Here is a 13,804-nt window from a genome sequence, read left to right on the forward strand (position 1 = left end):
CCAAGCTCGATTTCGATGCTGCTTCAGCATCGGGGAAAGCGAGCTGCAGGCAGCGCCACGCGTGCCCGGGGGCTGTAGTGATGTTCCCTTTATTTATTCCCCGCCTCGTGCATTTCGGGGTCCCCAAGAATGATTTAGTATGTTTTTTGTTTTGTTTTTTTTTTTTTTTACTGTGCAAATGCGGGCATTTCTGTCTTTCTCGGAGTTGTGTTTCTTATGGAGCTTCTCAAAGCTTTTTTCGGGTTTAAAAAAGGATTTCAAACCATGATTTTTTTTTTCCAGGGGAAAGCTCTGCAGGGGTGGGTGTGTGTGTGTATGTATTTCGCCTCAATCTCCTTTTACCTGAGCCTCAGAGGCGCTCCGAGGGCTCCTGGAACCCCGAATCCAGGAGGCGCCGCTTCTTCCAGCCGGGATGCGGCTGGGCTCTGCTCCAACCCTCAGCATCCTGCACCCAGCCTTTGACATAATTATACACGTATATATGTATTTTCCCCCGATTTTTCCTGGTTTTCCCCGCCGAGCACCCTCTCTCTGCGCCGCCCCGGGGTGCCGCTTGTCCTTAGGTGCCCCCTTGCGCCCGCAGCTCGCAGGGGGCTCCCGACTCCCCTGGCACCGGCGGGGATGAAAGGCGAGAGCCGCTCTTGGATTTACGTGGCTTTAAAGCGAGACCTTAATTACAACGCGGCCGCTGTGTGCGCGCGCGCTTCCTCCGCTTATTAATGGCAGATTAGAAAGGAGGGGGGGGAGAAAAACATCTCTCGGGAAAGCGTGTGACATTCTTAGGGGCTGATCTGTGCGGGGCCGGCTGGCGGAGCCGTGCCACGGGCACCTTGCCTGGGTTCCGATATTAATTCTCGGTTTAATCTCCCCACCGCTTTGCGCACGAACAATAAGTTAATTTATGCGAAAATCCTCGGGAAGAGGAAGAGCTTGGGGTGCGTGTGCGGCAGCTCCCGGACCATCTCAACCATTTTAATCTTCTTTTCTGCTTAAAAAAAAAAAAAATATAATAAATTACTGGTGTTAGAACGCGTCGCTGAGAGCCTGTCCCCTCCCCTGTCCCCAACAGGGTGCCAGCCCCGAGCCCCCCCGAGCCTGGGGAGGGGGCACTCGGCAGCTTTACAGCCGGTTGGGAACAAACCCCACCGGGGAGGCTCGCGTGCAAAACTTTCACCTGGGGTGTATTTTCCAATCCGGTTTCATAAAATACCTGGGAGCCACGGGGCTTTGTTGTGAAAATGCCAGGCAACCCACCCGTAAATTACAGCCCCTCCTCCTCGCTTTTTAGAAGCCACCGTGGGTCCCCGCTGCGGAGTTTGTGTGCCGAAAGGTGTGGGAGCGGGGCGAGGTTGCCGAGCTGGAGGTGCCGACGGGAGCGAGGTGGAAAATAGCAGCTCCGATCCGGCGTGTTTCGGTGCCGCCGGGTCCCCTTCCCCCGGCACGCCTGGAAGGGCTCCTCGTTTCCCTGGAGGAGACAATGATGAAGGCTCGGGGGAAAAGCAGCCGCTCTCGGGGCGGTGGTTTGCCTCCCCCGGGGCTCTCCCTGCCTCCACGCTCGGGGATCCCCCCCGTGGCAGCGGCGCTCGGACAGGTGCAGCCGGGAGAAGCCGCGGGATGCTCTCCCGGGGGCGGCTGCGGCCCCCGCCGTCTGTAGCCCACACCGAGAGCTGCTCCTGCCCCGGGGATTCGCCTCTGGGATGCCGAGAGGCTCCCGCGGCAGCCGGGGATCCCCCGGAGGGCTCCGAGCGCACCCCGTGCCCGCGGCGGGGATGGCAGCGTCCTCTCCCGCTCGCTCCTCTTCCACCGCGACCCGTGAAAAAAATCGTTCTTTTTTCTCATTTTCTTATTTTTTTCCCCCGCTTTACCCAACGGTGCCTCCCGGCCCGTCGGAAGCGCAGCCGCCCGCTCCAGCCCGAGCCTCTCCCCGTGCCCGGAGCGAGTGGGAAAACGCCAGGAAAGAAACCTCATTCCCGAGGCAAACCCAGGGCAAGCGCAGCCCTCGGCTTGGCCGGGCTGGAGCGGCTTTTCGATCGCTTCTTCGCGCCTTCGTTTGGGGAAGCATCAGCTTAAAAAACGTGGGGAACCCCTTCCCCACACACATCCCCCTCCGGTCCCCAAAAGCGTTTGCCGTCCCCCAAACTATCTGCGAGCGGCTCCGCCGGTGCGTGCTTATTTACCGTGCGAACTGGTTCCTATTATGGGGGGTAGAGGGGAGAAATCTGAACGCTGGGAGATTTTTGGCAAGGAAACAAAAGCCAGGCTTGTGCCGGGGGAGCCCTGCCCGCCGTCCCCCCGCTCGCTCGGGCCCCGGTGCCCTTTGTTTCCCCGTCCGGAGCATCCTCTCCTGACCGGGTCGCGGGGCTGAGCTCGTCCCGTTCGCGGTCAGCCCTCCGGAGTAACCGCGAGAAATAACCCGGGACGGCGTTTTCAAACTGAAATCTGTCCGTCCCTCGAGCGGCTCGGTGGGGGATGCGGGGAGACAGCCAGCGTCCGAGGTCGTTGGAAGAAATATCGCAATGAATTGGAAACATTAGAGCTCTTGTTTCACCGGGGAAGCTCGGGAAAGCTTGTTTTTCCAACCTCGGGGTGCCCGCCGAGCAGTGAAACGGCTACCTGTGCGCTAACGCGTCCTCGAGGAAGGAATTCACAGGCACCGTTTCAACATTTTAGGCGACACGTGGCCGCGAGTTCCCTTCAAATGTATTTATTTTATTTGGACTCCTGCTCCGCCACCCTTCCCTTTAACGATGGCTCCTAGGTAGCATCTGAAAAGGGCCCTGCTCCCATTTGCAATTAAAGAGTTTATTGAGGAGGGGAAAACCGGTAATTAGCAAGAATATTCCCCCCTTCCCCGGTTCCACCTGCAGGGCAAAAGTGCAGCTGGCAGAATGGCTTCCAGCAGGGACCTGACGCACCCGCAGAAGTTTGGCTTTGTTTTCGCGGTGCCCTTCGGTGCGAGGGTGCCGGTGTTGCTGCCCCGGGATGCGGGAGCCCCTCCAGCGCCAACCGCAGCGCTCTCCCTGCCCCGCTTACTTTATTGAATGCTTAGGAAGGCGCGCCGGTTTCCACCCCCCCTCCTCTCTCTCCATATTAATCTCATTAAATCCTACCTTTCAACCTTCTTCCGTGACCATCTGACCTGGCCACTTGAATTAAAATAGTGCTTTCTCCGCAGTCAAAGGCAGCACATCCATCACCGGGCTATTTACACTGCGTTCCTCTCTTCAAAGCGCTCTGCTGGGGCTCTTCTCCCTTCGCTCCCGCGGGCTCCGCCGGCATCGCTCCCTCGGGGATTTATTCCCCCCTTTTCCCCTCGCGTCTGCACTTCTCCCGGCTTTCCCCGTCCCGAGGGAGCGCTTCTGCTTTCCACCTGAAACGCAGAAGAAAGCGGCACGGCCCCTGCTCCCCATCCCGGTCCTTCCTTTCCCCCCTTCCCGGTCTTTTCTTTTTCTCCCCATCCCGGTCTTTTCCTTCCCCCCTACTCCCATCCCTGTCTTTTCCTTTTCCCCCCATCCCTGTCTTTTCCTTTTCCCCCATCCCTGTCTTTTCCTTTTTCCCCCCATCCCTGTCTTTTCCTTTTCCCCCCCATCCCTGTCTTTTCCTTTTCCCCCCATCCCTGTCTTTTCCTTTTCCCCCATCCCTGTCTTTTCCTTTTCCCCCCATCCCTGTCTTTTCCTTTTCCCCCCATCCCTGTCTTTTCCTTTTCCCCCCATCCCTGTCTTTTCCTTTTCCCCCCATCCCTGTCTTTTCCTTTTCCCCCCATCCCTGTCTTTTCCTTTTCCCCCCATCCCTGTCTTTTTCTTTCCCCCATCCCTGTCTATTCCTTCCCCCCCCATCCCTGTCTATTCCTTTTCCCCCATCCCTGTCTATTCCTTTTCCCCCATCCCTGTCTTTTCCTTTTCCCCCATCCTTGTCTTTTCCTTTTCCCCCATCCCTGTCTTTTCCTTTCCTCCCCCATCCCTGTCTTTCCCCCCCCATCCCTGTCTTTCCCTCCCATCCCGGTCTTTCCCCCCCATCGCGGCCCGAGCTGCGCCCCACCGCCTCCCCTCCACCCCATTCAACCCTCCTGGTTCGCATTTTGGGTCAAAACATTGGCAAAAGCAGACAAAACAAGCGAGGGGTGGGGGAAGAGAAAGAGCAAAAAAAAAAAGCCGGTGTCGAGCAGAAACATCCCCGTAGGAACGCGAGAAATTACAGAACACAAAGCGCAAATTGTATTATTTTTAAAAGTTACGCGAACGTAATGGGGCGAGAAAGCAAAAACAAAAAAAAAAAGTAAAAAATAAGAAGAAAATAAAGACAGACACTGAGTGAAAAGTTACTGTAAATAATATTTTTCAGCTTAAAAATAAAAGTACAATCGCAAGAGGACATCCATTAACAAACTCTCTCTCTGCGGCATCGGGTATTAGTAATAATAAATAATAATATAAGGATAATCACCTCTTTATGGGATGGCACCTTGATCCTTAAATAGTGTCCGGTGTGGAGGGTCAGTGTGCGAGGGGCAGGAGCCGAGGGCGATTGTCCTTAAAGGGGCAGCTCGGGGGCGGCAGCGCCGGGGCTGGCGAGGAGGAGGAGGAGGAGGGGGAGATAAGCGGGTGGGGAAGAGGATAGGACTGGGGGAGGGGGGGGGAAGAAAGAAAGGAAAGGGAAAAAAAAAGGAAAAAAAAAAAAAAGAAAAAAAGGAAAAAAAAAAAGGAAAAAAAATCCCCCCTGATGATGATGAATACATTGGAAAGTTTTTTTGGCCGCGGTGAGGGTGTCAGATTGAATGCTCTGTGCGCATGTGCGAAGGTGTCCAAACTGACAATGCTTGGGAGATGAAGATAGTGTGTAGCTGCTTCTGGGCTCAAGGAGGAGGAGGAGGAGAGGAATCCACCAGCCGGCACGATGAGATCCAAGGCGCGGGCGAGAAAACTGCCCAAAAGTAGGTTCCCTTCTCTCCCTTTCGGGCGCGTTCGGGGGGTCGCAGCCCTCTCTCTGCCCGGCCGGGGGCTCCGGGCGCCCCGCACCGCGCCCCGCACCGCTCGGGCTGCTGCCCCGGGGCGGCGAGCGGGGCGGCCGCGGAGCGAACCGAAACTTAGCTGGAAGTTGACGAAAGGGGATAGCAACTTTTTTTTTTTCTTTTTTTTTTTTTTTTTTTTTTTTTTATTGAGTCGTTCCAAGTCTTGTGAAATAATATTCCTGGGTTTTGAAATAGTGGGCGCTAGAGCTCTGCGTTTGGCATCTGCCGGGAGCGCCGAGGAGAAGGGGGGGGGGAAGGAAAGAAACCCTTCTGGGCTCGGGAACAATTATCGAGGAGAGGGAAGGAAGGGAACTTGTAGCAGGAAAAAAAAAAAAAAAAAAAAAAAGTGGGGGGGGGGGGAGAAAAAAAAAAAATGGATTCGCTCTCAGTGAGGGGTTTGTGGAGTCGCGGGTCCGGAGGGAAGATCCCGAAGGCAGCTCGGGTGTCCCAGCTGGGGGTTAAGAAGGGCTGGGGGAGGGGAGCGCGGGGGAGGGCCTTTAATTTTTAATTTTTTAAAATTTACTTGGGGGTGGAATTGCAGGTCCCGAGTCCCGCGCGGCTCTCCCCTCCGTCTGCCGCCGGACCCTTTCCCTTTCTTCCTTTCCCAATCGTTTGTAGACTGGATTTTTCTTTTTATTTTATTTTTTTTTTATTATTTTTCTTTTTTTTTTTTTCAGAGGAGCAGAGAGGGGTTTTTGTAGGGAAGAGCGGGGCTCGCTTTGCCCCGCAGAGCCCGGCTGCAAAAGCTCGGGCCCTTCCCTCGCCCCTTCCTGCTGGGCTGGGTGCGAGAGGGGCCGGGGCAGCCCGGCCCTGCTTCTCTATTATTATTATTATTGTTATTATTATTATCATTACTATTATTGCTACGGCTCTTTAGTTTCTGCCGGGCTCTGCGCTCTGCCCGGCGCTGCCTGGAGCCGGGGGAGCAGCCGCAGCGCCCGGCTCCGCTCCATCCTTGTCCAGGGAATCTTTGGGAGGCCCCGGACTAGGAGGCGATGCGGGGGTCCCGCAGCCTCTGCCCGCCCCGCAAACACTCTCCGGGTGCGATCCCGGGCACCGGCAGAGATCGCAGCGCGCTCCCAACCCGGGGTTTATTTGACCATCCCAGTTTTTCGGTGGCTCCGTGCTGCGGGTTTGCTCCCAGCTGCCGTTCCCCCCGGGCTCCCGGCTCGGCTTTTCCCCAAAATCCCGCTTTGTCGCCGAGTTTGCGGGCGGCGCCGTTTATTCCCGAACACCCCCCCCCCCCCCCATCCCCAGGCCCCTCGGTTTACCTGGAGGTGACCACCCTGTACACAGCTCCCCAGCCAAGCCTGGGGGACACCCCGCACCTTCCCTGCCCCGGCCAACGCAGAAACCCGGCTCGGAGCCGGGGAGGTTCCAGGGACCACCTCGCTGCCACACCAGCTGGGAATTTGTCTTTCCATTAATTGGGAGATAGATTTCTTTTTTTTTTTTCCAGTAAGGAAACGCTTTAAAAACCCCCGTCGAAATAACAACTTTCTTTTTAAAAAAAAGTCATCCCTTATAGTTTTAAGTTGTTCAGAGTAATTTTCAGAGCTCTCTTGGCCGTGAAAGCGGGGTCGAATAGAGTGGAATATTTATTTTCTTTTTGTTTTTCCTTCCCTCCTTCTCTTTCTTTTTCGCTTCTGTAAAAGCCACCGGCGTTTACAGATGTGGGCAGCGCGGGGGATGCGATTTAGAGTGTGTGCAGCTCAGGGACCGGGCTTTAGGGTTGTGTGCCCGGGTGTGCAGCTCAGGGAACGGGTTTTAAGGTTGTATACTCGGCTGTGCAGCTCAGGGGACAGGGTTTAAGGTTATGTGCTTGGGTGTGCAGCTCAGAGGATGGCATTTACAGCTGCCTGTCCGGGTGTGCAGCTCAGGGATCGGGTTTTAGGGTTGTGTGCCCGGGTGTGCAGCTCAGGGAAAGGGTTTTAAGGTTGTATACTCGGCTGTGCAGCTCAAGGGATGGGAATGAAAGCTGCATGCCCGGGTGTGCAGCTCAGGAGAGAGGTTTTAGGGTTGTGTCTTCGGCTGTGCAAGTCAGGGGACAGGTTTTAAGGTTATGTGCTCGGGTGTGCAGCTTAGAGGATGGCATTTACAGCTGCCTGCCCGGGTGTGCAGCTCAGAGGATGGCATTTACAGCTGCCTGTCCGGGTGTGCAGCTCAGGAACTGAGTTTTAGGGTTGTGTGCTCGGGTGTGCAGCTCAAGGGATGGCATTTACAGCTGTCTGCCCGGGTGTGCAGCTCAGGAACCGGGTGTTAGGGTTGTGTGCCCGGGTGTGCAGCTCAGGGGATGGGATTTACAGCTGCCTGTCCGGGTGTGCAGCTCAGGAATCGGGTTTTAGGGTTGTGTGCCCGGGTGTGCAGCTCAGGAACCGGGTTTTAGGGTTGTATGCCCGGGTGTGCAGCTCAGGGGATGGGATATACAGCAGCCTGCCCGGGTGTGCAGCTCAGGAACCGGGTTTTAGGGTTGTGTGCCCGGGTGTGCAGCTCAGGGGATGGGATTTACAGCTCCCTGTCCGGGTGTGCAGCTCAGGGATCGGGTTATAGGGTTGTGTGCCCGGGTGTGCAGCTCAGGGGATGGGATTTACAGCTGCCTGCCCGGGTGTGCAGCTCAGGCACCGGGTTTTGCAGCTGTGTGCGGGGTCCAGCGCGGGTGGGAGCCCCGCACGCTGCCCCAGCCTCTCCCCGTGAGCTCGGTAGCGCTCAGCTCGCTCCCGCAGCTCCCGCAGCTTCAGCACGAAGGGATTTTCGGTGCTTGGGTATTTGCAGTGCTCGGGAGATGAGCTGGAAGCCCCGTGCCTGGGACGAGCTCGTTCCCTGCAGCCCGAGGAGCTCCGGTCGCTGCTCGTACGAGCTGGAAGTGTCTATGGGAGAGGCTGAGCTCTGATTAAAATCAGGTGTTTAATACAATACAAGGCCCAACGGTTTATGGGGTTTCAGCTGAGGATTTTTTAGGGATCACAGTTCAAAACAGTAGTCCGAAGCTAAGGTTTCAATATCCCAGGAGTATTTGCAAAACAGATTAAACACGGACACGAGTGTGCGGATCTCGCAGCTCCCGCACGGGATCCCGCACAGCCCTTCCTCAGCAGCTCTCTCCCTTCCCAAACAAACACCTCTCCCTTCCCAAACCCCTTTCTCCAGCCTTTCCCCCCCCTGTCCCTGCATTTATTGACCCCGGGGAAAAGCGGGACACGCGCTGCCGGCGGGCGAGCTGTGCGGGGCAGCCGCGAACACCGCGTTAACCCGCGGAGCTGCTGTAGAATCTCATTTCATTGGACAATATTTTAAGCAGATGTGGGGCTCCCCTGGGAGTTGGGCTCTGTTACCTGGCTCGGGAAGGGGATCAACGCGGCTGGGGAGGGGGGAGAGCGGCGTGCTCGGCAATTTCCAGCCGGTTCGCTACGAAAACGGCAGGTACCGGAGGCAGCCCGAGACGGGAATCGCTTTCTCTGGTTTTATCGCTCACCCCCGGGGTGGGAATCTTTAGGAATGGTTGTAAATCCAAGGGGCGAGGAGCTGCAGGGAGGGGAGTACGGGGAGCGGGTACCCGCATCCCTTGCATCCCCCGCATCCTCTGCATCCCCCGCATCCCGGTTTGTGGTTTATCGGGGAAGCCGGTGTTCCCGCAGGGAATGCCGCTGGAGCAGGAGGGCAGGAGAAGGCCCGCCGAGCCCCGTCTTCCTTGGGGAAATAAAATATTTAGGGGGCGAGGGAGAAGGTTCAGCAGTAGCTGATGGGACCTCGGCTAAGGAGGAGGTGGGGAGCTCGGCGGATGGATGAGCCGCGCGCTCCACGCTTAAAGCAAATTCGTTGTTCCCTTTCGAACTCTCCGAATTACGTTTTACAAAGCACAAACACGACCCGCACCCCGCGCTCGGCTGGGGGTGCGCTCCAGCTCGGCTTCGAAAGCCGTGTTCGCGCTGGGAAACGGTGGTCGTTATTTCTGCGGTCCCGCGGGCTTTTCCGTTATTGGGAATACGAGAAAAGTCCAAGTTGGGAAGCCCGAGTTTGCAGCCGGGGCTGCCGCATCCTCCCGCTGCGCTGAGGGTGGCTGCGGTTCCAGCCCCGAGCTGGGTCCCCTCCGTCTGAGGAAGGGAAAAGGCCCCCCGTTTGCCGTTAATTTCTTTACTTAAGGCTGAGGAGGCGGTGGAAGGAAACTGAAGGAGAGGAGAGCAGGGAAGGCAGCGGCTGGAGCCCGAGCGCCGCTGCTTCTCGCCGCGCCGCTGTGTTTGTGCCCGGACAGGCGGTTCCGAGGTTGGAACGCGCGGAGAACGGGAATTTATGGTGGTTTGGGGGTTTATTCCATCTTTAAGTCTGCCGCCTCCCCTTGCCTTGTCCCTACCCGGATCCCCGGCACCGGTGGGAAACGGGGAGACGGCTCCCGGGAAGCCGGGCATGGGGGAGAGGAGGAGAAGCGGCGGTGCGGGGCTGCCGGGGGTCCCCACTCGCCCAGCCGGGTGCGGGGTGCTGGTGCGGGTCCCGCCGCAGCCCCGGCAGCTTCGCCCTCCCCTTCCCCGGATCTCTTCAATTAGGCAATTAGGGATGTCGGGCAGGGAAAGGAGGAGGGAAGGGGGGTTGATCCGCTAATTAAAGTGATGTGTAATTAGCGCTTCAACAAAAATTACCCGGGATTTAAGATCAGTTTAGTCTTTAAAAAAAAAAAAATAATCCCGGTTCTACCAATATAATTTATCAACTCCGCCGTCTTCCCTGCTTGATTTATTGGAGAAAGTGTGAAGGAAAAGCTGCAAAGCGCTTCCTTCTCCCTCTTCCAGGGAAGAAACTTGGCACAGGGGAGGACCGGTTGGGTTATTGGCCGTGGGAGGCTGTTTGAGCAGGGCTGAGGTGCCAAAGAGCTGAAGGGGAAGACACAGAAATTTGGGGCTTTTGCCCTGCGATAGAGCTCGTGGGGGTCCGTGTAGTTCGCGTGTGATGTTTGATCCACGTGTGTTTGCATCACGGGGCATTCGCGTGTGCACATATAAATTGCGAGTTTGCAAAGTGCAGCAAAGGATGGAAGGTTATTCCAATTCCAGGTCCTATAAAAGCACCGCGCGGTCGCAAAAGCTGTCTGTGCAGAGGTGTTTGTCTGTTGAAGCAACGCTGCACCTGCAAAGATCTTAAAGGGAGTCAAACGGAAGGTACCGTACGGTCCCAAACCAGCGCGTTATGTGCAGAAATTGAAACTGGTGTTTGAAAAACTCCGTTTAACAACAAATAAAAGCTGCTGCTCTATTTTTAGACTTGGTATTGGAACTGCAGTGTAAGATCGCGTTCAGCAAATTAGAGCTTTGATAAGCTGAGGGGAAAAAATGAAAACAAGCCTATTTCTGAAGGTTGCTGTTAAAAATAGCTGATAAAGACACAGGTCAGAAAGAGCAGAGAAAGCTCCTCTGTTCCCTGCACAGGCAGACACCGTCCTGTGTTCGGTCATCCAGCACCAGTAGAAATAAGGCTTTGAAATGGGCAGGATCCTGAACTATCAAACGGGAGAAAGCCAAGCGTACCTGAAACACTCAAAATCTCCACTGGCTTCTAGGCAAAATGCAGCGCGGGAGCTAGGATTTCACAACACGGGAGCAGTGTAATTCATCGCTGTGGCTCTCTGTAATAATACCCCGGCTCCTTAGTCGGATGTAACCGTTCTGTGACCGGTGCTAAAGGAACGCTCCAGCCTGCCTGCTGCACGGGGGCTGCACCTGCCCCGGTACCTGACGGGAGCGACGAGGGAAGCTGCTGTTGGAGAGGGAAATATCCTTCTGCGGCGTGGCTGTGTTCATTAGTGTTTGCAAAGCACCCTGAAATTCTCAGAAGGAAAGGCCTCGTTGAGTGAAAAGCATTATTATTGTTATTATGGCTATGATTATTATGGCTTATATGTTTTATAAAAGCTCTGTGCTATTTAATGCAGTGCTTCAAAGACAAAGGCCTCTAAAAGTTTGCAAACATTAATGAGGGAAGGCTCGGTCGCCACCTTGATGGTGGAGAACAGATTGTTAGTTCCAGGGTAGAGCTGGGAAGTAGAGGCACTGCGCGAGGACGTGCCGGAGGATCCCTGCCCGCTCCTCGTCACCAGCATCAGGGAAAGAACCCCCATTTTTCAGACCCGCTTTTGCCTTTCTCACTATAAAACTTGCACTCTTTCTGTTTATTATATTTTTTTTTCCTCCTTGCTGCAGTAAACTTGTAGTGGGAGGAATTGTTTACTGGCAGAAAAATGCACATTTCTAGCGCAGGCCTTTTCTGTAGCGCGGGGCTGGTGGCGTTGGAGCCTGCGTCTGCTCCCTGCGGGCCAGGGCGAGCTCTTGCTTTGTTTCCACAACTTGACGGCTCTCCCACTATTACTAGATATGTTTATTTTTTTTTTTCCAGTCGGAGATTATTTAAATGATACGCTCGCACCGTTCCGAATGCTAACTGGTAGGATCAAAATCTGAGCTGAAAAATGATTTTCTCATGGCTGTTTCCCACAAGGTATTTTTAATCTTGTAGGGCTAAGTAACGAGCCTGTCAATAACTGCACATCCACACAACATCCAGCCGCAGTTCACAACGAAGATGTGTGCAAACACATTTGTTTCCACTCTCTGGATAACAGCCTGTTGATATGTCAGTACTCCACAGCATTCCACACCAAAACCACCGCTGTGTTTTCTGATCCTAAATATGCCCTTTTTTTTTTTTTTTTTTTTTTCGGGAGGAATTTCAGGTCAGGGATGTCATAGTGGAAAAGATCTATGACCTTATTATTTCTTTTATTTTCTTAATGGATTTTCATGCATCACTGCTACCTACTCACGGGCTGTTTATTTTTATTTTTATTGCAGTCGGTTGTGCGTTCCGTAGAGTCCAAATCTGTAACAGAGTGTCCCTGTCCCAAAGAGTTTTTTTCCTTCCCTTCGTTCCGTGAATGATGTGACCCTCTCTGCTAAGAAAAAATGAAATACGACTTTTAACCCTGCAATAAACGTACTTCTTCGTGCTCCTCGGTGCTCAGACCCTGAATAAGCAGCTTGCTTTTCTTTTTGTGTGTGACTGGGAAGAAATTTCCCTGCGGTGAGGGTCATGATGTGTGCCTAGGCAGGTAGGGCTGGAATCTGAGCTCCTTTTCCATGGAGTAAAGTGCTTGTCTGCTCACAGGGACCGGTTTGTAGTCGCTCTGTTCAGAAGCGCTTGGTGTGCGGGACTGGCAGGAAGGAAAGTGTCCGTGCAGAGCTTTCCTCAGGTAGCTCCAAAGATGTGCTTTGCTCAAATTTATGACAGAAAGGTACCAAAAGCGTTTTCTTTTTTTTTTTTTCACCTTTAAACCCACTTTTGTTCTGCAAACAAGGCCACTGGTTCTCTCAGGGAGACGTTTTCCAGCTGAAAATGGACTGAGACAGCCAAATTATTTCCAGTAGGCCACAGAATAATCCTTCTATCAGGGTAAATCTTGGTCTCCGTTTGAGCTGGTGTGGAAAGACTTCATCTTCTCTTAACCATTCGCGTTTTGTAACGCGACGGACGGAGCTGGGGGAGGCTGGACCACAGCGCTCCAGAAAGAAGTGACTGCACGAGCGCTTGGGGTGAAATGTCAGCTCAAACTAAACTGGGTGGTGATTTATTTTTGTCTCCATAGTTTTACATCTTTCAGGTGTTTTGCTTTAAGGTACTATTCTGATGTGGTGGGGCTTTGGCGGGTCTTGTTTTTTTTGGCTTGCCAACTCTCTCGGCAAAGCTATGAGACACAATGCCCCGGCGTCGGTTATTGGCATCAATTTAGCCATCATTACTAGATAACGCTGTCAGCCCGTTTGAGATACATATTTGTTTAATAGTTAATGTTCCGTACAAAATACAGAGGGTGGGGAGGAGAAGTCAAACTGCAGTGAATGCTCTGCTTATTTTATATCCACTATAACTATTTTTGTCCATGAAAATTGGCTTAATTATATCAATGGAATGTTTCTTTTTCAATTCTGTGTGCAATTAGTCCATCTTGCTGCCTGCAATTTATTTTAATAAAAAAATAAACCGGTGGCGTGTTCGGTTCCTCATCCCCTGGGGACAAATGCGATTGGTGTGTTTAATTTCATTAAGTACAATGCGGCCTACTGGAAAAATGTATAAAATCAGCTTTATACAGCTTAAACACTGGCATTTGAAACAAATCATTACTGCATTAGCTGTCACACTGGTAATTCTAGAATCCAAGACAAAAATATTATAGCTGTTTTTATAACCCTCCGCAAATACACTGTTAAAATAATTTGTAATCATTTTTTAAACATGCCCTGATGTTTTTAGTTTAAAATATCTTATCACCACCAAAGAAGGGGGGGGCTGTTCATTATTGCACGTGTGTTTCATTGAGTGATTCATAGGTTGCTTCCCCCATAGAAAATCCACGCCTGTCTGCCTGGAGCTCCCCAGGCTGAGGATGGGCCGTTAGCACCCGGCGAAAAACGCTTCCCCCTGTATTTTTTAATCCGAATTTGAACCAATTTGCAAGCTTTGCTTTTGGAAAGAAAGTTTTTTTTGAGCAGTGTGGATTAAGAACACTATGATCGCTTCCAATGCCGCTCTCTCCTTCTACCGCCTTGTCTTTCCCGGAGTGCAACATCTTCTCAGAGTAGTTCTGAGCGTTTCCTTGGTCTCCCGAGGGTGGGAGGAAGGAGGGGAGGGTGAGTGCATCCCTCTCCTGGGATGGTCCTGAAAATAGCTTTGTGCTGTGCTTCCCTGAGTTGCAGTGAGGGTGACTGCAGCAACGCAGAGCGCTGGGGGCTCGGGCCCAGCCGGGAGAGCAGAACT

At 53.5% G+C, this 13,804-nt stretch overlaps 1 protein-coding gene and 1 long non-coding RNA gene across 8 annotated transcripts in view; one reads left to right on the top strand and one right to left on the bottom strand.

The window, feature by feature from the left end:
- Positions 1-308: 308 nt before the first annotated feature.
- Positions 309-4,811, bottom strand: LOC128854233 (uncharacterized). Of its 5 annotated transcripts, XR_008453212.1 has the most exons (5): positions 4,734-4,811; positions 4,444-4,564; positions 3,111-3,370; positions 1,255-1,465; positions 309-985 (listed from the first exon to the last, which is right to left on the bottom strand). It is a non-coding gene; the product is annotated as an uncharacterized LOC128854233 (long non-coding RNA). The 5 variants fall into 5 exon arrangements; XR_008453213.1 differs by lacking the exon at positions 4,734-4,811 and having other exon boundaries at positions 1,211-1,465; positions 4,444-4,599; XR_008453215.1 differs by lacking the exon at positions 4,734-4,811 and having other exon boundaries at positions 309-988; positions 1,211-1,465; positions 4,444-4,599.
- Positions 4,804-13,804, top strand: part of PRDM16 (PR/SET domain 16) — a 313,098-nt gene continuing 304,097 nt past the window's right edge. For all 3 annotated transcript variants that reach the window (XM_009561558.2, XM_054085576.1, XM_054085577.1), the window contains exon 1: positions 4,804-4,930. In XM_009561558.2, the coding sequence (XP_009559853.2) occupies positions 4,894-4,930 (37 nt within the window). In that variant the 5' untranslated portion in view covers positions 4,804-4,893. The remainder of the gene's footprint in view (positions 4,931-13,804) is intronic.

The sequence above is a fragment of the Cuculus canorus genome, chromosome 21 (genome assembly GCF_017976375.1).
Source record: "Cuculus canorus isolate bCucCan1 chromosome 21, bCucCan1.pri, whole genome shotgun sequence".
Taxonomy (NCBI): Eukaryota; Metazoa; Chordata; class Aves; order Cuculiformes; family Cuculidae; genus Cuculus; species Cuculus canorus.